Source organism: Uranotaenia lowii, chromosome 2 (genome assembly GCF_029784155.1).
Source record: "Uranotaenia lowii strain MFRU-FL chromosome 2, ASM2978415v1, whole genome shotgun sequence".
Lineage (NCBI taxonomy): Eukaryota > Metazoa > Arthropoda > Insecta > Diptera > Culicidae > Uranotaenia > Uranotaenia lowii.
The window spans coordinates 301,749,286-301,771,707 of NC_073692.1; the positions used below are offsets into that span (position 1 = coordinate 301,749,286).

Here is a 22,422-nt window from a genome sequence, read left to right on the forward strand (position 1 = left end):
AGATCTCGCTAAAGCCTTCGACCGAACATGGCGCCCCGGAATTCTTAGGACATTAGGAAAAGCCCGAATGGGGAATAGAATTTATCAAATTGTAATGGATTTTTTGAAAAACCGTAGGTTTTATGTTGCAATAGCTGGTACACTTTCATCTACTCGGCCCCAAAATACAGGTGTCCCACAAGGCTCAGTACTATCACCCACCCTGTTCATTCTAGTAATGAATGGGATATTTGAATCTATCCCCAGAAATATCACAGTACTTATTTACGCTGATGATATCTTGCTAGAAGTGGGAAGCAAATTTATAGCTGTGTGTCGTAAAAAACTGCAATACGGAATTGAATGTATTCTACAGTGGGCGAACAAAAATGGCTTCACAATTAACGCAAAGTTTCGTTGGATGGTTCTCTATTAAGAACGCTCTATCCCAGGTGTTCCTCAGGGCAGCCTGTTAGGCCCTCTGCTTTATAGCTGACATATCTCCCCTTGGAGATGGCAGCGTGTGTTTTCTGTTTGCGGATAACACTGCAATTGCCGTCAAGGGGAGGAAGTCACGTGAAATTACTAATAAACTTCAACGATGCCTTGACGCCTTTATAAACTACACAAACAATTGGAAAATAAAGATTAACTTCTTCAAAACACAAACCATAATTTTCCTGCACAGGCAATCTCCTAAATTAGTTCTTCCTCCATCTTGCGTTGTGACTATGGAAGGCACAAGGCCGCTGAAGTAACATATGTTGGGTTGTTGATTGACCAAAAGGTATTATTTCGCTTTCATATTGGGAGGACACTGGTGAAATGCTCCGTTCTGACCAGATGTTTGTATCCGTTGATCAAACGTACACAGCAAATTTTTTTTTGCTGGAAACCAGCAAAATTTTGCTGGTTTTTGTCCCGCTGACTTTCCAGCAACATTTCCAGCAATTTCAATTGCTGGAAAAAAACAGCAAACGTTAATGCTGGTTTCCAGCAATTCAAATTGCTGGAAAATCAGCAATCCAGATTGCTGGAAACCAGCTATTTCTTTCAACACAACCGGCAGTATTTAGTATGCAATTTATATTTCAATTCAATATTAAAGTTTAATATTGGCTGTGCATATAATAAGCAATAAAAACAACTATTTTCTCCCATTTTCAATAAGGGATTAATTTATTTTCCAAAAAAAACTTTTTTTTCACAACTTTCTAACACCGGCTCTGGGGTGGCCGCTTTGTGCCAAAATGTTGATCATCCGCCACCTGTAAAAATAGATTTGGTTAGTGTCTTCTATGGAATATCTACCTGTACAATAAAAACTTACCCTTGACTTGATGCCTGGTTGCTAGAATATAGAGGAAAATAAAATAATTATATTAATTTAACCTAAATTCGTAAAATAGAATCTCACCTTACTTCAGCGTACGAAACAAAAACAAACTCCAAATTGACAACTCGATTGCTGATTTTCCAGCAAACTAGATCAATTGCTGGAAAGTCCAGCAATTTGAAAACCGATTGCTGATTTTTCAGCAAAAATGACAAGCACATAACCGAATGCTGAAAAATCCAGCAATTCGAAAACCGATTGCTGGTTTCCAGCAAAAATTTGGATTGCTGAACGTTTCCAGCAATTTTTTTTGCTGGAAATCGAGGCAAAAATTTACAGTGTAGATCTCGCCTTTGTAGAGATAACAAACTGGCCGTCTAAAAACAAATATTTTCACCCGCGATCTTTACCGCTGCTCCGGTGTGCGGATCATGCGCACAAACTCAAAGGAACAAGTTACAGAGGACGCAGAACAGGCTTCTGAGGATGATCCTAGATCGTCCCTTCAATACCAGGATATCTAACCTACACCAAGAGGCGGACATTCCAAAAATTTATATCAAGATATCTGACATTAGATCCAAATTTGTAGATAAATGCCAAACTTCCGAACATGTCTTGATAAGTAACTTGTATATAGTAGATTCATTGTAGATAGTAGGGTTAGTTAGTCATAAGTTGTAATCTTTAGAATTTGAACAAAACTAATCCCACCTAGGTGGTTCCTTTAAACAAATTTTTGAATATAAATGATTAGCTACGTGAAATAATTATAGTAATAGCAAAAATCAAAGCTGAAAAGAAGAAAAATCTGTGTCACTTGAATCGAATTCAAATATGTATAGAAGTACAAACACGATAAACAAAAAATTAATATTAATGCAATGCCGATGATCAAGCAGCATGATGGACCCGTCATATTTTGGCCCGATTTGGCATCATGTAATTACGTCAGAGACATACTAGGGTGGTACAAAAGCTAAAACGTCTGTTTTGTGCCAAAAACCATGAATCCGCCAAATTGCCCCGAGGCACGGGCACGACCAGTCGAGACATTTTGGGCTTCAATCAAAGCAAAGCTAGGAAAATACATAAAACCAGCTGATGACATCGGAAAATTTAAAAAGGATTGACAAAAAGTGGTGAAAGTGGTGGGTTATGCAACTGTGCAGAAGCTTACGAGACATGTTCGAGGAAAAGTACGAAGTCTGGCTTATGATTAAAGATTTTCATCACATAAGAGTACAGTGTAATGATACAGTGTGCCAAATAAAGTAAATAAAATTAAATAAAACAATATTTTTTATGTATTATTTTGAAAGTGTGCTTTCATTCGTCTCGCATCTCTCGTCGAGAACACACGTAGTTTACGCATCTTTTTATTCCGGAATTGTGTACCGTGTTGTAAAATTGGACACTGGTTTACCTGCCACCTGCCAAGGCAGAAGGATTATAGATAACCACGCTTGTGATAAAAAGTTTGGTTATCGAAGTGGTGGATTGCTTTTTTCCCATCGCAAGCGGGTTTTTTTTGGCAAACCGACATCGCCAACAACAGCTGATCACCATCAGGGGCGCCGCCATTGTTTGGCAAATCCCCCTGCACATCATCGTTCGATTGTTTTCTTCCAGTAACAATCGTTATCGGGACCAAAGCGTGGCAGCCATCTTCAACCGACAAAGGGAGACCACGTGGTTGGATTGATCGTCAAAACACTGGAGGAGACAATTGAATAAAACAAAGTGCTAGTTGGTAATACTTTTTTAATTCTTTTTCCCTTTTTCTTGCTTCTTTTATTTTTCTCTTTTTTTTAAATTTTGAACACATTGAGCTTCGCTTTTATTTTTGAAACGGAAGACATTCGTGTCTCCGCAAAAAAAAATATGAGCGAAGGCGGGGGGTCACACCCGCCTGTTGTGGATGGTGAGGGAATCAGCAGCGGAGAGGGGGAGGATATGGAGGAATCAGCAATAGCTGGTCCTTCGAATGCTTCTGATTCTCCGGCAGCTGAACTTTCTTCACCATCTGCAGCAGCGAATAAGACAACCCGAATCCGAACCTATCCGGAAAACACAACCTCTTCTGGGCCTTGGGTGGTTTTTATCCGGACCAAAGCTAATGGTAAAAATTTAAACGTTGTGCAGATCACGAAAGATCTGACGAGGTGGCCCTCCGTGACCAGCGTAACTAAGGTAAGGCCAAACAAAATGCGCGTTGTGGTAGGCGACCGGAAGGCCGCAAACGATATTCTTGCTAGCAATTTTTTTAAATTAGAATATCAGCTCTATATTCCGTCTCGAGACGTGGAGATAGAGGGTGTGGTCACCGAATCGAGTCTGGAGGCTGAATACGTTAAGTCTCACGGCGTAGGCAAGTTTAAGAGCCTTGATTCGGCTTCGGTCAAAATCTTGAATTGTCGCCAACTCATGACTGCCTTTGTCGTTGATGGCGTTACAAAGTATAAGCCTTCAGCCTCGATTCGCGTAACATTTGCGGGAACTGCCCTCCCTCATTACGTCTTGATTGACGGAATTTTAAGGCTTCCAGTACGCCTTTACGTGCCTCGCCCAATGCAGTGCAAGAAATTGCATCAAATTGGGGCACACTGCTTCGCATTGCTGCAATAAGAAGCGTTGCTTGCACTGCGGGGAGAATCATGAGGAAGGAGCATGCTCAGCAGTAGAACAGAAATGTGTCTATTGCGGGGGCTCACCCCATGATATCTCCTCTTGCGAGGCATTTAAAGGCAGCTGGGATAAACAGAGGCGCTCTTTAAAAGAACGTTCTAAACGTTCTTATGCCGCCATACTAAAGAGCGCCTCTCCACCGGCCCAATCTCAATCTGGTAACAGTTTTTCAGTGCTGCCAGTTGATAATGATGACACAGACACGGCTGATGAAGTACAACCAGTCTTCTCTGCAGGAGGCTCTCGGAAGCGTACTAAAGTGCCTTCTCCCAAAATACCATCTAAAATTCCTGCTGTTATCTCTCCAAACAGGATTGAGAGAAACCCGACTGTTGCTATCAAAGAAAAACAAGTTCCTCCTGGCTTCAGCGGTAGAGAATCACTACAGAACAAATCAACATCAGCGGAAACCTCGCAAAACCAAAACTCTAACGTAGTTTTGCCAGAATCATCCACCCAATCAGGGCTTTTTAAATTGTCCGACATTTTAAATGGAATTTTTACGTGTTTTAATGTAGCGGAATCCATCAGAGGCATTATTACAACGATGCTTCCTGTAGTAAAGACATTTTTGAAGCAATTGATGCAAACTTGGCCCCTCCTATCAGTGTTTGTCTCTTTCGATGGCTAATTTACGCCCAGAGGTCGGAGATATCACTGTTCTACAGTGGAATTGTCGTAGTCTTATTCCAAAATTGGATTCAAAGATTTATTTACTTCATAAAACTCGTTGCGATATTTTTGCGTAGTCCGAAACTTGGCTTTCTTCTCAATCTAACATCTCTTTCCACGATTTTAATATTATCCATCTGGATCGTGTCGACTCTTATGGAGGGGTGCTTTTGGAGATCAATAAGCGCCACCCTTTTTACAGAATTCACCTTCCTTTATCAGGCGGAATTGAACTATAAGAGGTAAGGACTTATGTGTTGTCAGTGTGTACTGGCCTCAGAGAGTTGCAGTGGATCGAAGTCACCTAGAGGACCTGTGCTCAGTGCTTCCTGAGCCAAGGTTGATCCTGGGTGACTTCAATTTACATGGAACTGTTTGGGGAGAACAAATAGACGATAGTCGTTCTACTCTTATCTATGACATTTGCGACAGTTTCAATTTAACAGTTTTGAACACGGGTGAAAAAACACGAGTACCTAAACCTCCTGCAAGACAAAGTGCAATTGACCTCTCGCTCTGCTCAAATTCACTATCATTTGATTGCTAGTGGAAGGTGGTCCATAATCCTAATGGTAGTGATCACTTGTCTATCGAAATCACAATCACCAATGGGGTCAACTCTTCAAACACAATTAATATGACATATGACCTTACAAGACACATCGACTGGAAAAAGTACTCGGATGAAATTTTAACAGCCATCGAGTCTATGCATGTTTTACCTCCTTTGGAGGAGTACCACTTTCTTTCTTGTTTCTGTGCGTTGAAGGCCTCCTAATCCATGGTGGGACTCCCAGTGTTCCAAGCTTTATAAGGACAAATCAACAGAATTTAAAGATTTTCGAAAACATGGAACTCTTGTCCATTTTGAGGCATACGTTTCCCTTGAAAATCAGTTCAAAAATCTAATCAAGGGGAAGAAACAAGCGTATTGGAGGAATTTTGTGGGTGGTTTATCACGTCGAGAAACATCCTTGAGTACCCTATGGAAAGTGGCACGAAGCATGCGTAATCAATCATCTACGAATGAAAGTGAGGAATATTCACAAAGATGGATATTTAACTTCGCACGGAAAGTCTGTCCAGATTCTACACCTGTGCAAAAAATAATTCGGAACGTGCCTCCAGATAGGTGTGGTCTGGACTCCAGCTTTTCGATGGTCAAATTCTCACTTGCCCTCCTCTCTTGCAACAATTCAGCTCCGGGAATTGATAAAATTAAATTTAACTTGTTGAAAAATCTTCCGGATGCAGCTAAATTTTGCTTGTTAAATTTATTTAAACAATTCTTGGAGCTAAACATTGTTCCCCAGGATTGGAGACAAGTGAGAGTCATTGCCATCCAAAAGCCTGGAAAACCAGCGTCTGATCCCAATTCGTACCGTCCAATAGCGATGTTGTCTTGTATACGACAATTGATGGAGAAAATGATCTTGTTTCGTTTGGATAAATGGGTAGAAACAAATGGTCTCCTTTCAGATACTCAATTTCGGTTTCGAAGGGGCAAAGGAACAAACGATTGTCTTGCTTTGCTGTCTTCAGAGATACAAATGGCGTACGCAAAACGTGAGAAAATGGCTTCAGTGTTTCTAGACATAAAGGGAGCTTTTGATGCAGTCTCAATAGAGGTGTTGTCAGACAAGTTGCACTCCCGGGGTCTGCCTTCTCTATAGAACAACATCTTATACAGCTTGCTTTGTGAGAAACATTTGAACTTTGCTCACGGAGATATTGCAGTCAGAAGAACATCTTATATGGGCCTCCCACAGGGTTCATGTTTAAGTCCACTTTTGTACAACTTTTATGTAAGTGAAATCGACAGTTGTCTCTCTGAAGGCTGCACTTTAAGACAACTTGCAGATGACGGCGTGGTGTCTGTCACAGGATCTACTGAGTCTCATCTGCACATACTTTTACAAGATACTTTAGACAGATTGTCTTCCTGGGCCCCAAAGCTTGGGATTGAGTTTTCCCCTCAGAAAACGGAGATGGTTGTTTTTTCTAAGAAACATAGACCTGCTCAACCTAAGCTTCAACTCCTAGGCAGAACGATCACTCAATCGAGGTGTTTCAAGTATCCTGGGGTTTGGTTTGATTCCAAGTGTACCTGGAGGGCCCATATTGAGTATCTGAAAGGAAAATGCCAACAAAGAATCAATTTTCTCCGATCAATCACTGGCACCTGGTGGGGAGCCCAACCAGAAGATCTTTTAAAATTGTATCGAACAACTATTCTCTCAGTGATGGAATATGGTAGTTTCTGTTTCCAATCAGCTGCCAAAACTCACATCGTCAAACTCGAGCGTATCCAGTACCGTTGGGCTGTATGCCCTCAACGCATAATATGAGTCTTGAAGTTTTGGCAGGAATACTTCCTCTGAAGGATCGATTCAATTTACTATCACTCAGGTTCCTCATTAGGTGTGAGGTCATGAACCCATTGGTGATTGTGAATTTCGAAAGGTTACTTGAGCAAAATCTTCAAACCAGATTTATGTCTAAATACCATGTTCTCATGTCAATGCAGGTAAACCCTTCTTCGTATTCTCCCACTCGTGTTTGTAGCCCTGACTACGACAATTCTTCTGTCCAGTTTGATATGTCTATGCAGCAGGAAATTCGTGGAATCCCGGATCCGCATCGTCCTCTTTTGATTCCAAGAATTTTCGAAGCTAAATATAGACACGTCAATGCTGACAAGATTTACTTTACCGATGGATCAATTATAGAGGAAGCAACAGGATTTGGAGTGTTCAACGAAATATTTAGCGCCTCTTACAGTCTCCAGTCACCATGTTCTGTGTACATCGCAGAATTAGCTGCTATTCATTGCGCTCTGGATAGTAACGCCGCTCGACCTGTGGAACACTACTATATTATAACTGATAGTCTCAGCTCTGTTGAAGCAATCCGTTCCATAAGACCAGGAAAATTCACGCGAAAAGATACGCTATATATTGACTACTTTATCAAGACGTTGTTTTTCCATCACCTTTGTCTGGGTTCCCTCACATTGCTCGATAGTAGGCAATGAGAGGGCAGATTCCCTTGCAAAGGTGGGTGCGATGGAAGGCAACATTTACCAGCGTGAAATCGTATTCAACGAATTTTACTTCTTGGCTCGGAGAAACTCTCTTATCAACTGGCAGCGCAAATGGGACGAGGATGAGAAGGGTCGGTGGCTCCACTCGATTATCCCAAAGGTAAGCCTTAAACCCTGGTTTAATATATTGAACTTGAGTCGGGATTTTATTCGTATATTTTCCCGCCTCATGTCCAATCATTCTTCCTTGAATGCGGTACTCTATCGTATAAATATTGCTGGCAGCAATTTATGCGGTTGTGGCCTAGGTTACCATGACATCGAGCATATTGTTTGGTCGTGTGAGGACCACCTTGTCACCAGAGCGAACTTCATAGATTCCTTTCGGGCCCGAGGAAAACCACCCGACGTTCCAGTGAGGGATGTGTTAGCTGTGATGGACTTGGACTATATGTTCGAAATATACCTTTTCCTAAAAGCTATTGATCTTCGACTATAATTCTTTTTATTTTTTGTTTTTCCTACCTATCTTCTTTTTTCTTAAAAAAGTGAACTAGATATAAGCACACAATTGTAATCAAACAAAACGAGTTTGGCTCCTTAAAGCCTAAAGGTATGAGCCGTTTCAAATAAAGAATTTACAAAAAAAAGAAAGTGTGCTTATAATTTCTTGAACAGTCTTTACAAACATAGAAAAATATATAAATATCAAGAATTATTTTGAGTCTCTTTGAATAAATGCCATGAGTTAACTTAAGTCGAATACTTATGCCTATCATAAGCAAACTTAGAATATACTTTAAAATTCTTGTATTTTCTTTCTGTTTACCGTATAGGACGATCCCTTCAAGGCACGAACTAATCTTATAAAAGATACCGACAATCCGGATTACCAGCATTGTCAGAGCATCGAAATTCAGCGCGCACAACGCGCCTGTCAGCGAATCTTCAAACGGCAAACAATGAAGTGCGAAGTCTATTCCAAAGGGTAAGCAATACGTTACACTTGCCTTAGTGCATTAACTTGACAGTGCATGAGCTTACATTGCTATTGAACAAAAAACAATCTACCAGATGGCCCTCAAGGACGAAACTACTAAACCTTAATCCTCCGGGACAGCCATGTCACTTTTGAAATTTCAATGAAATCAAATAACCTTTCAACGTTCATTTTAGTTTGAATACATTGGCAAAAACTCTGAGATACAAGACAAATGCATTTCCAGCACTTCAACTTTTCTGCACACGTTCGAAATACACAGAGATGCGTTTAATCTTTGGTAAGCGATAGAAAAAAAGCCTTCGATTACCACCAACCGAGTGCGACCAAATTTGGTTGAGACCGGGCATAATTTGATTACGCTTCAATAAAAAAAGGGGACATTCACTTCCGGGTTTTAGTCGAACCAAGCCGACCAACGCTTTTTCCCAGTCATTTGACATTGTCGCAACGCATTAAGCGCATCGCCATTGCTCGGATCTCCGGGGCCCGACCAAACCAGAAATTCACTTCAAAACGACAGGTCAATAGATATCTTTTTTTTTTCTTTCTTTCCTTCTATTCCGGCGCTCACTATTCGTGGCCAACAACCCGGTCCTTTTTTTCATGGATCCCCATTTATGACCGTCTACACGGATGCACATACACATGCCCGACCACCCTCAATCAAATGCTCGGTGTGCGCGCGTTCGAACGTGTTGCAGATGTTGGGGTACTGGATGTTGTCATCAGTGGCCATGCTGCTTTGGCCTTTGCTGTGGCCACCGCCGTCTATCAGAGTCGTCATCTAGCCGTGCTGCACCCGAATCAACGAGTATTTTTTCCTTTTCCTGTTTTAGAGGTTTTCTTCGCTCGGATACGCTCATCGGGACGATACAGGTCAAGCTGCAGCCCCTGGAGACGCAGTGCGAGATCCACGATGCCTTTCCGGTGCGTATGAATGAATATTTAAGGCCTATTCGGTATTGTGGGCTCGGTAGTCTTTGGTTGGATTTGTGGTTGAAGTAAAAATGAATCAGGGGATTTGCAAATGAAATTTTTGTGAAATTTTGTTAATTGTTTTTATCCTAATATTTTTCAATTAAAAATAGTAAGTTCATTTTTGGTCCTCTGCCAATGAGTATCTCTAAACGTTAGTTACATTACTAACAGCTGTTTGAACTTATCAAATTTTTACTTCTGCACACCATGATTAGTGTGCCAAAGATTTTTTTTATTGGGTCCCCCTCAAGTAGTTTAAAACCGTATATCAAATTACAGATGCGGCATATAACTATTTGAGATGTTTCGAATCAACACTTGTTATGGAATGCAACTGGATTAATTTGAGTATGATTTTAAATAAACCTACAACATTTATTTTGAATTCTAACTTTCGAAAATAGGTCCTGAAGTTGCCAATATTTTTTTCGGAAGTTTTAACAGTTAAATTAAAGGTATTTTTATTTACTTAAATTTGAAAGTAATATCTAAGCTAATTCTTTAAGCCACAAGAATGACCATTTGAGGCATTGGTAAAAATTTATCAAAGATTTAGAAATAAAAGTAAGAGATTAAATTAAATCGTATTTATTTTCTACTCTTGTAAACTCGATTAAAATTAAAGTTTTTAGGTCGAAATTTTGTTTATAAAAAAATCTGCAATATAAATATTGCACGGTGTGTTTCGTAGAAGGACTTAAAGCAAAAAAAAAAATACAGTAACGCTAATTTTTGCATGGGCAGAAAGAAGAGCTTTTTCCGGTTCATTTTCACCAAAAATTAAAATATTTTGTCGGTGACCCCCCATACAAAATATTTTTTTGGAATTTTTTTATTTGAATTCTTCAAAAAATGAATATATATTTTGTGTTTTGTAATTTCAGAGGTGCTTATCATCTTAATTTTAACTTTCAATACTTTTAAATTGAACTGATGACTCAACAATGTCATTAAAAACTTTGAAAAATTTTCAATATTTTTTAAAACTAGTAACACAGCTGTTTAAACGTAAAAATTGCTTAAAATTATCTTCTAATCTTAAAATTTAAATATTGGCTGGCAAATCCTGTCAGCAGCCTGAGAGGGTCAAATTATCTGAAGTTATTAGAATTATCTAGAACAATATGAATCCATTTGAATTCATTGTCTTTAGATTTTCTGATGGTGGCAACAATCTAGAAAATTTTATTTAAAAAAATGCTCAAAGATTTAGAAAATCAGTTTACACTAGGAAGTGCTATAACTTTTTTTGTGATAACGCTTATCGTGATGTGCCTGGAGTAGAAACGTTTGTCTAAATTTAAGATTTAAAAAAATTCAGAAAATCAATATTCAAAAGTAAACAATCCGGTTAAAACAATTGATGAGAAATTAGTTTTTATACTTTTCCTGATTTAAATGTCTCAAAATTCCATTTGCGCTCCAGACTCAATGCAAATCCATACAGCAGTTCGTTCTAGCTTAAATTTTGCTTGTTACTGTCTTTTGATACAATGATCATTATAAGCCTGGAGTTTCTTTAACCTTTTTATTTTTATCATTTTTTTGCCCAAATTTTGTAACCCTACTGTAATCTATGATTCCTCCATTTTATTCAAAAAGCATTACTGTTAAGGTGAAATAATATTAGATTCTACGGTTTCCAACTCACTATATTATTTAAATAATATCTTTAATTCTTTGTTTAAAATTGAGTTTAATAATTTTTTTTTTGAAATAATTTTATTTAATGAATGAATCTCGTCTAAAACTCTGATATATTTGGAATTTTTCTCAATAACATGCATTTCAATCTTTTTGAAGATCTTAAATTTACAAAAATCAACAGTATTGTTGACAAAAGTGAATTGCAAATGATTAATAGCAAGGTTGCATGCAGCGCATAAGATTCATCATATTTTGTTCATCCCTTACTCATTTTAGTTATTCTACTGTACGCTGAAGTTCTTTTTTATTATTAAATACCTTAATGAAGCATTAATATCACAGTAAAACAATCACAACTTCTACAATTTTATAACAATTACGGTAAAAACTATCATTGGTTTGAATAAACCATAGAAATCCATTAAAACAAAAAAAAAAAAAATAATAACACGCATATATATGGTTCTAAACCGTTGATGAAATTTAAAGTTTCTCTTAAAAAATATCGTTTTTCATCGTTTTGCTGATAATTGTTGATTCTAAAATATCAACAATACTTCCATTCTTCAAATGATTGATAGAAAATTTATCCACCTTCAATATGAGAAAAAGAAATTTAAAATATTTGTTATGTAGCGAAAGATAACCGGATTTCAGTGCAAGTACTTTTACTTTTAGTTAAATTTAATATTTTAAATTTTATTGAAAACTGGTCTGCTTGTGTATGTTTAAATTTATTCTGAGGTAAACAAAATTCAAAAATGCCAAAAACAAGTGGAATACCAAAAATTTTATTTTTGTTTTCTAAAGTGCGTATTCATATGCATCAGAGCCTGCAAATATTGTGGAAATATTATAAGGAAAAATTTTGAAAAAAAAAGATTTTTAATATTTTGTTGGAAACCAATCAAATGGTGTTGGACTGTTTTTATCCATGTTTCATAATTTTTTTTAACCGGAATTAGTTCTCCAAGATAAACACATATGAATATAAATACATGTTGCATTTGGGTAGCAGCAATTGTAACAAAGATATTCGAAATAATAAAATTTTAAATAAATCTTCATATAAAAATTAATTTTTCAGAAAATCCAAATCACTTATCTTTCTAGGCGTTGAAAATTTTTATTGTTTCTGAATGACAAAAACTTGAATAAAAATAAAAAAATAAATTTTCAATGAAAAAAGTTACTATTCCATTGCACTGGAATAATTTTACAGATAAAAATGTCTAAATATGGACTACAAATCTTCAAAAAAACAAAACATATGGGGACTCACCGACCAAATATTTTAATTTTGCCTGGAAATGATTCCGAAAAGGCTAAATTTTTCATTTCTGAAAAAATTAGAGTTACTGTATTTTTTCTTTTAAACATCCTCTACAAACACACCGTGTAAGGCTTTGAGCGCATCATGGGGTGCCATGGCCTAGGACAGATGAGCGAAAACGGAGAGCTGTTTGTAGAATTTTGTGGCAACAACAACATGGTGATCAGGATCGACCAGCACATAAGGTCACTTGGGTCCTGAGATGGCAGAAAATCAAATTTACCACATCTGCATCAGCCGAAAATGGAGAAGGAGCCTTCTTGATGTCCGCAACAAGAGAAGCGCAGACATTGCATCTGACCATCCCCTCGTCCTTGGCGAGATACGACTGAGAGTTGCGCGTGTCCAACGGCGCGAGGAGATACATGCCGCAGTTGAGATGATGCCATTTCTATGGAGATGAGCAGGAAGCCTCGAGTGATTGCTGATTAACTTGGACAGGATAATAATTTGTCTCCGGTTTATATCCAGACCATGAAACCATGGTCGCAGAGAAACGTTAGCAATAATGCTCTTGCAAAATCGACCTTTTGTCCCAACTCGCCTGCCAATTCTGTAATGCTGTTCTACGTATCGGAAAAGTAACATCCAACGATGTCAAAATATATTCGCCTGGAAATCCTTCATCACACGCACGTTTAGCCTCCTGATCTGCAAGCTCATTCATAGGAACACCTCTATGAGATGGAACCCATATAAGATGAATTTGATAGCCGAGGTTATGTGCTTCAGAAACTGCCTTTTTGATCTCGTACCATGCGCATGGATTTTTTGATTGACACATAATTTTTGAAGACTCGTGAGGCTGCTGAAACTGTCTGTTAGGACAATGTATTGACCAATAGGAAGTTGCAGAATATTTTTTGTGGCATGTCTGATTGCTAAAAGTTCGGCCATATAAAGTGATATGAAGTTATCAAGTTTAATTATTTCCGTTGGAGCCCCGAAGTTGTTTACAACAGAATACACTGTTCCATGCATGTCTTTGGAGCCATCCGTTGCTATGATGTACGCATCTGCATACTTTTCGGTTATATAATACGACACCACCTCAGCTGTAGATGAATTTTGGTTTTGAGCACGCATTTGTTTCACAGATAAATCAATACATATTCTTGTTCTTGTCACTGCAGTGGGAAACTCATAGCACGGGAGATTGGTCAAAGTTTGCCTGAATGGTTCAGATCTCTCTACGAACTGAGATCCGAATCTTCAACTCAAACGTCAAATCCGTATTGCTGTACGGGTGTGAAACTTGGTGCACATTTGCGGTGACGACGCGAAAACTGCAAGTTTTTGTGAATCGCTGCCTGCGGAACATCATCCGCGCTTGGTGGCCTGGCAACTGGATCTCAAACGTTGAACTTCATCGCCGGGGTTATCAAAAGGCGCTAGAAATCGAGATTCGGGAACGTAAGTGGAGATGGATTGGGCACACGCTGCGAAGAGATGAAAACGAGATTTGCAGAGAGGCGCTTGACTGGAATCCAGAAGGGCATCGAAGAAGAGGCAGGCCCAAAAGTTCGTGGCGGCGAAGTCTAGCCGCTGAAATCCGCACAGTTGACGAGAAGTGAAGACGCTGGCTCCGGATCGCCAGTAGTGGAGATCTTTTATCTCAGCCCTATGCGTCGAGAACGGTATGGTGGGGGACGCCGACCTACTGTGGTGACACCTGCCATGGCGAAGATCGTCAAGAAGCGCCTTAAGAGAAATCCTCGTCGTAGTGCCACCAAATTAGCAGAGGATCTCAACATATCGGATCGAAGTCTCCGTCGGATCCTGAAAGATAAACTTTAGACCAAGCCCTACAAGATCTAAAATGTTCAAGACCTTACGGTAAAGCCGATACAAGAACGGGTAAAAAAGCGAAGGCGCTGCTGATGAGGGCCGCGGAAGGAAGGTTAAAGAATATGGTGTTTACCGACTTTCGTAAATAAGCAGATCGACAGAGTTTGGTTGCCAAACAGATCACAAAGCCATGCCGACTTGCTGACGGCCACCCGGCGACAGAAACCAGCATCGGTGATGGTTTGGGTAGAATCATCCGTGATGACCGGACTCCGCTGGTTTTTGTCCCTGAAGGAGTGAAGATCAATCAAAATACATATCGGGAACTAGTTCTACAGAATGTCGTCGAACCGTGGGCACGTCGTCATTTTGGTTCCAGGGATTGGGTTTACCAACAGGACTCGGCGCCGGCTCATAAAGCGAAGAAAACCCAACTTTGGATTGCGCAATATTTTCCAGGGTTCATTTCGAGCTCCGAGTGGCCGGCGAGTTCGTCAGACATGAACCCTATGGACTTTGCTGTTTGGAGTATGTTGGGAGCCATGAAGAAACATGAAGGTGTGGAGGTCCTGAATCGACATCTCGTGGCAGCCAGGGATGCCATTCTCTACCGAGAAAAACGGAGAACGGAGAATAAAACACCCCCGTGCGATAACCGCAATTCACCCGGGTGAGATTTTTTGTTCCTCTCCACAGATTATTCGCACCCCGGTTTCGAAAGCCACACACACACCTAATTCCAATAGCTCCGGCGTGCGACAATTTGTCACTGTAGAGCACCCCGGTTACAACACAGTACCGACTGGTTTAAGCCACGAAAAAGCAAAGACAAAAACAAACACGATGGTGTGCATAATAATATCATCAACAAACGATGAATGTTTCGGGCGAGTGGTTCAGCTTCGAATGTATTGGTAAATGCAACAAGCCAAGCTAGCTGCCGTCGCTGTCGCTCTCCGTGGTGAAAACATTTTTTCACTATAGTGTGTGTTCGCTCTGTCGTGTTGATTAACAGATTCTCTACAGAGGTTTGGCTAAAAATCTCTGCGGTGCGTTTCAGTGAATCTCTACCGAGAATCGAAAACCGAGCACGTCGGTGATTCTCGTTAGAGAAATTGCAAGCCTGGTGGCAGCATGGGATAAAATACCACAAGAACACCTGCGGGACTCATACGATGCGTTCCTCGACCGTATGCGGCAAGTGGTTAAACTCAAGGGCTAACAAGTCGAACTTTACCAGTGAATTTTGGAAAAGTAATTTGTTTTCAAGAGAAATTGAATGAATTTGAAATATTTATATGTTTATTTCAATGTAGCACTTCAATTGCCGGACCCTGTATAAAAATGGATTTCTATATGTCTGTCTGTTCCCTATAGACTCGAAAACTACTGAATCGATTTCCGTGAAACTTGGCAGATGGGGGTATTGGAGGTCGAAGAAGGTTACTATTATGGTTTGGGACCCCTCTCTGTCCCTGGAAGAGAGGAGGGGGTCTCTCAAATAAATCTAATAAGTTTTCATAACTCGAGAAATGATAATGTGAATGGAACCAAATTGGGCGCGGGAAGGTATGTGATTACGAGTAATGTTTCTATGATATTTTGAAAACCCTTCGTTCTTCAATTCGGAAAATATTAAGATAGGTGGGTGCTCCCATAAAAATTTTTACACCACTCGGGAACTTACCCAGCAAATGGAACGAAATTAGCCTTGGAAGGGTATTTGAGCACAAGGAATGTTTCTATGAATATTTGGTACTACTGCCTCCTTCCAGTGGGTTGATAGGAAGGAGAAAAGGGGGGGGGGGGGAGGGGGCTACAATTTTTCGCATAATTTGAGAACTAATCGAGCAAATGGAAACAACTTTGTCATGGGAAAACATTTGAATACGTAAAATGGATATTCGCTTTTGAGACATCTTTCTCCTTCAATAGGGGATACAGTTAGAGAAGACGGGAGCTCACATACGATTGTTTTTGCATAAACCAAGAACTTATCTAACAAATGTCTCGTGTGTATCTGATCTGTTCGGTTCTTTTTTCAGTGCGCTGCGTGATGGTTTTTCGGCAAACGCGTTAGAAAACGTGAAAAAGCTTATCTGTTTGGTCGAGTAGTGCGGGCGGAATAAAGTGGGCTTCACAGGAGAGTGTGATTTGAAATTTTGTGGTTATTCTTTGTGAATTGGATTCACTTGAGTGTTTTAATCTGTGGTTTTACAATCGAATGTAGCCTTCCAAGAAAGATGGCGACAAGTTGGAAAATGAGTTGGTGTTGGTGGCATTTCAATGAGAACAAAATTTCGAGATAGGTTTTCTAAGTGTTGGTTTGTGTAGTGACTACAATTTGCTCAATCTGCGCCATGCGGTAGAAAAAGGAACCTAGAAAGAAATTGCCGCAGACTCGTGGCGGGAGCAGGAACTAACATGCGATGATTCGGTGAGCTCGTTCCATACTTTTACATAACTTTTTTCACAGGTTTTTTTTTTGCTAGAAATACTACGATGTTTTTAGAAAATAACATGTATACTTCGAAAGTTTGTATACAGATTTTCGTTTTCCTTCCTCTCTCACTTGAATAAATAAAATTAAAGATACGTCATCCGAATAAGAGTGGCAAGTAGCAGAACTACAGCTATTGAATTTCGCTACTCGCCGAATGATCCAGCGTTGCCAAATTTAATTATGAAATTTGTCATTTTAATTTTAATGAACAAGATTTTTTTTTCAATATCAACTATCCTAGTCAATATTATATGTTTTCCTGCCATAACACCAAATTATTGTAATTTGAACTGGTCTACATGATTAGAACCATTAACGATCCTTCGGCAATTGGGCATTGGACTACTCTTTAAAGTACCACTTGTATAAATGATTTAATTTATATGACTTGATTTTCATTTTGAAAGCGACATTATTTTTATTTTTATTTACATAGTATTCCGTCTCACGACATAACTTGACGAACATAATTCCTAAAATTCACTCGGTTCATAGCAACCGTTCTCCAATTTCTCGGGCACCCCACGTTCGCCAGATCACGCTCCACATGGTCTAACCACCTCGCTCGTTGCGCCCCCGCTCGTCTTGTTCCTACCGGATTCGTAGCGAACACCTGTTTTGCAGGACAGTCGTCCGGCATTCTCGCAACATGTCCCGCCCAGCGTATCCGGCCAGCCTTCACCACCTTCTGGATACTGGGTTCGCCGTAGAGGCGCGCGAGCTCGTGGTTCATCCTTCGCCTCCACACTCCGTTCTCCTGTACGCCGCCAAAGATGGTTCTTAACACTCGTCGCTCGAATACTCCGAGTGTACGCAGGTCCTCCTCGAGCAATATCCATGTCTCGTGCCCGTAGAGAACAACCGGTCTAATGAGCGTCATATACAGGTTACACTTCGTGCGAGGGCTAAGTCTTCTCGACCGCAGTTGCTTGTGGAGTCCATAGTAGGCACGACTTCCGCTGATAATTCGCCTCCGGATCTCACGGCTGGTGTCATTGTCTGCGGTCACCAGTGAGCCGAGATAGACAAAGTCTTCGACTATCTCCAGCTCGTCGCCGTCGATCGTGACCTTGTTATTACTGGACAAGCGGGTTCGGTCGGTCTCGGATCCGCAGGCCAGCATGTACTTCGTCTTGGACGTATTAATCATCAACCCAATCCTTCCTGCTTCGCGTTTCAGTTTGCGGTAGATCTCCTCCACCGCCGCAGATGATCTGCCGACTATATCAATGTCATCGGCAAAGCAGATAAGTTGACTGGATCTGTTGAAAATCGTGCCCCGCATTTCGCCCACCGCTCGTCGAATAACACCTTCTAGCGCCACGTTGAACATCATGCAGGATAGACCATCACCTTGTCGAAGCCCCCTGCGCGATTCGAATGAACTCGACAATTCACCCGAAATCCGCACACAGCACTGCGTTCCATCCATCGTCGCCTTGATCAGTCTGATCAGCTTCCCGGAAAAGCCGTTCTCGTCCATGATTTTCCATAGCTCGTTACGGTCGATCGTGTCGTATGCGGCTTTGAAGTCGATGAATAGATGATGCGTAGGGACTTGGTGTTCACGGCATTTTTGGAGGATTTGCCGCAATGTGAATATCTGGTCCGTCGTAGACCGTCCCTCCATGAAGCCGGCCTGATGACTTCCCACGAATCTGTTTGCTTGTGGCGTTAGGCGGCGGAGTAGGATTCGGGACAACACTTTGTAGGCGGCATTGAGGACAGTGATCGCTCGGTAGTTCTCACAGTCCAATTTGTCGCCCTTCTTGTAGATGGGGCATATTACCCCCTCCTTCCACTCCTCCGGTAGCTGTTCTATGTCCCAGATCCGGATTATCAACCGATGTAGGCAATCGGCCAACCTGTCCGGGCCCATTTTGATGAGTTCAGCTGCGATGCCATCCTTCCCAGCCGACTTGTTTCTATTCAGCTGGCGAATGGCTTCCTTAACTTCACTCATCGTTGGGAGTGGCTCCTCTTCGTCGTTGGCTACGCCGCACAGTGGTCCAAAATGCGAAAAACGTGATCGTTGCTTATAACTTTTTTAGGTCACATTTTAGCATATCGGTGTCTTCGGAGAAGTTTGTCAGCAAAATCAGCTCTATAATAAAAAACTATTATTTTTTCTGATTAATCCCCCTACAAGTGAGATAAAATTTCTAACTTCTCTGTTTTAGGTTTTAGCTCTTTGATGTCTTCGACAAACTTGTTAAAAATCAAATTTTCTCCAACTTTGTCTCAGATGCTAAGTTTCTAAAATAATTATTATCCGAGATATCGGCCAAATAAGAAACTTAACCTCTAACAATCAGTTTTTTAATAATAACTTTTTTCAGTAAATTTTAAGTTTAATAATATGTTCCACAAAGTTGTTTGTCTTACTAAAATACACCACTTTGTTGAACGTTTCAAGTTTGTAAAATGTGATACTGCAGAGCTATGTTAAAAAGATTACCGAAAATAAGGCTTTTTCACGCCTTATTTTACAAACATCGGGCAACATCGGGCAGCCCGCTTTAGATGCAAAATAAAGTCGAAAATTTCGTCTACTAGATGCAGGTACAATCGTCAGTATCCACTTGTATCCCAGCGAGATACTTCAATTTTACTTTTCCATGTTTGCATTAAAAACAACGATTTCTAGCACATACAGCGCATTTCACTAGGTACGTGTGTTTTCTTCTAGCTGTTCCCTGCGCGATGTCAGAAGCAAAGGTTTGAAAGCGTTATTATTAGTACAGGTTATTATGTGTTCAATTGAAAAAGATATCCTCTACAAGCTGGAGATGCTGATAATACAAATGCGCTTCCAAACCTTTGCTTCTGACATCGCGCAAAGAAACACTAGAAGAAAACACACGTACCTAGTAGAATACGCTGTATGTGCTTTCATAGAAATCGTTGTTTTTAATGCAAACATGGAAAAGTAAAATTGATGTATCTCGCTTGGATACAAGTGGATACTGACGATTGTACCTGCATCTTGTAGACGAAATCTTCGACTTTATTTTGCATCTAAAGCGGGCTGCCCGATGTTGCCCGATGTTTGTAAAATAAGGCGTGAAAAAGCCCTATTTTCGGTAATCTTTTTAACATAGCTCTGCAGTATCACATTTTACAAACTTGAAACGTTCAACAAAGTGGTGTATTTTAGTAAGACAAACAACTTTGTGGAACATATTATTAAACTTAAAATTTACTGAAAAAAGTTATTATTAAAATACTGATTGTTAGAGGTTAAGTTTCTTATTTGGCTGATATCTCGGATAATAATTATTTTAGAAGCTTGGTATCTGAGACAAAGTTGTAGAAAATTTGATTTTTAACGAGTTTGTCGAAGACATCAAAGAGCTAAAACCTATAACAGAGAAGTTAGAAATTTTATCTCACTTGCAGGGGGATTAATCAGAAAAATAATAGTTTTTTATTATAGAGCTGATTTTACTGACAAACTTCTCCGAAAACACCGATATGCTAAAATGTGACCTAAAAAAGTTATAAGCAACGATTACGTTTTTCGCATTTTGGACCACTGTGCGCCGGCTATGTACCTTCCCCCACCGTCTTGATCTCCTGCATGTGCGCCGTTCAGGTGTTCATCGAAGTGCTGCTTCCACCTTTTGATCACCTCACGATTGTCCGTCAGGATACCCCCGTCCTTATCCCGGCACATTTCGGCTTGCGGCACGAAGCCTTTGCGGGATGCGTTGAGTTTCTGATAGAACTTTCGTGTTTCTTGGGAACGATGCAGCTGCTCCAGCTCCTGGAGCTCCTCCTCCTCCAGGCGGCGCTTTTTCTCCCGGAAAAGTCGGACTCTCTGCCTCTTCCGCTGTCGGTGATTTTCCACATTTCGACGGGTGCCTCTTTGCACTACTGCCGCCCGCGCGGCATTTTCTTCGTCCATCACCCTCCTACACTCCTCGTCGAACCAGTCGTTCCGTCGAGATCGCTCCACATAACCGATGACGTTCTCCGCCGCACTGTTGATGGCTGTTTTGATGGTATCCCAACAGTCCTCGAGAAGGGCTTCGTCAAGCTCGCCCTCTGCCGGCAGCGCTGCTTCGACCGATTGCGCGTAGTCTGCCGCGACCTCAGGTTGCTTCAGTCGCGCGATGTTTAACCGAGGCGGGCGCCGGGTTCACTACCGAGAGTTTTGGGCGCATCTTCACCATCACCAGATAATGGTCCGACTCGATGTTGGCGCCCCGACAGGATCTGACGTCGATGATGTCCGAAAAGTGCCGGCTGTCGATCAAAACGTGGTCGATCTGTGATTGCGTTTGGTACGGTGATCTCCAGGTGTACTTGTGTGGGAGGCGGTGCTGAAAAAAGGTACTACGTACGGCCATTCGTTTGGAGGCGGCGAAATCAATAAGTCTAAGGCCGTTTTCGTTGGTCAGCTGGTGCGCGCTGAACCTTCCAATTGTCGGTTTAAATTCCTCCTCCTGGCCGACCTGAGCATTGAAATCCCCGATGACGATCTTGATATCATGTTTTGGGCAACGGTCGTATTCACGCTCCAGCTGCGCGTAGAATTCGTCTTTGTCGTCACCGGTACTTCCGAGGTGAGGGCTGTGCACGTTGATGATGCTGATGTTGAAGAACCGGCCCTTGATTCTCAACCGGCACATTCGTGAGTTGATCGGCCACCACCCGATCACGCGCTTTTGCATCTTTCCCATCACTATAAAAGCTGTTCCAAGCTCGTGTGTGTTGCCGCAGCTCTGGTAGATGGCACGACCATCTGGATACGTTCATACCGTGGAGCCCTTCCAGCATACCTCCTGCAGCGCTATGATGTCGAATTTGCGGCTCTTCAATTCGTTGGAGAGCACGTGGGTACTGCCCACAAAATTTAGAGATCGGCAGTTCCATGTTCCAAGTTTCCAATCGATAGTCCCTTTTCGTCGCGTGGGTCTTTGCCGATTTCCATCCGAAATTTGTTGTTCGTTATTTGTTGCTTATGTTTTTTAGTAGTCACAGGCTCGCAAGGCCCGCAGCTAACCCCACTATCTCGCAGGAGGACCGTCGTGATGTTGCTGTTTTGGGTCCCGAACACCACCAGGACGATGTTGCACTCCGCACGCCGCCCCTAACATGGAGAACAGACGCGTACGAAGCTCCCTAACTCATTCTGCATGCGACCAAAGCATCCACCGGGGTTGGGTACCCGATCTCCGCTAAGGTTGCTCGCACCCCAGCTAGCACCACGGGGAGGTAGAGAATCGGAGCGACATAAATATGCTAATAAATTTTTCTTTCAGATTCGTATCCTTTTTAAATATTAATAAATATATAATAATTTTTCTTTTTTATATTCTCATCATATACTCCTACGATTTTTTCACTATTCTCCTTACCAATAACTAGATAAATTGATATATATTTTAGAAGGAATGCATCTGGGGATAACCTGAAGAAACTTTTGCAAGCGGCACGGGTAGCCGGC

The 22,422-nt window shown here is 40.9% G+C and overlaps 1 protein-coding gene across 2 annotated transcripts in view; it reads left to right on the forward strand.

Moving 5' to 3' along the window:
* LOC129748079 (coiled-coil and C2 domain-containing protein 1-like) overlaps window positions 1–22,422 on the forward strand; it is a 29,900-nt gene that overhangs the window by 6,527 nt on the left and 951 nt on the right. The window contains exons 4-5 of one of the 2 annotated variants that reach the window (XM_055742552.1): window positions 8,555–8,706; window positions 9,423–9,648. In XM_055742552.1, the coding sequence (XP_055598527.1) occupies window positions 8,555–8,706; window positions 9,423–9,648 (378 nt within the window). The remainder of the gene's footprint in view (window positions 1–8,554; window positions 8,707–9,422; window positions 9,649–22,422) is intronic. The other variant, XM_055742553.1, reaches the window with a different exon arrangement.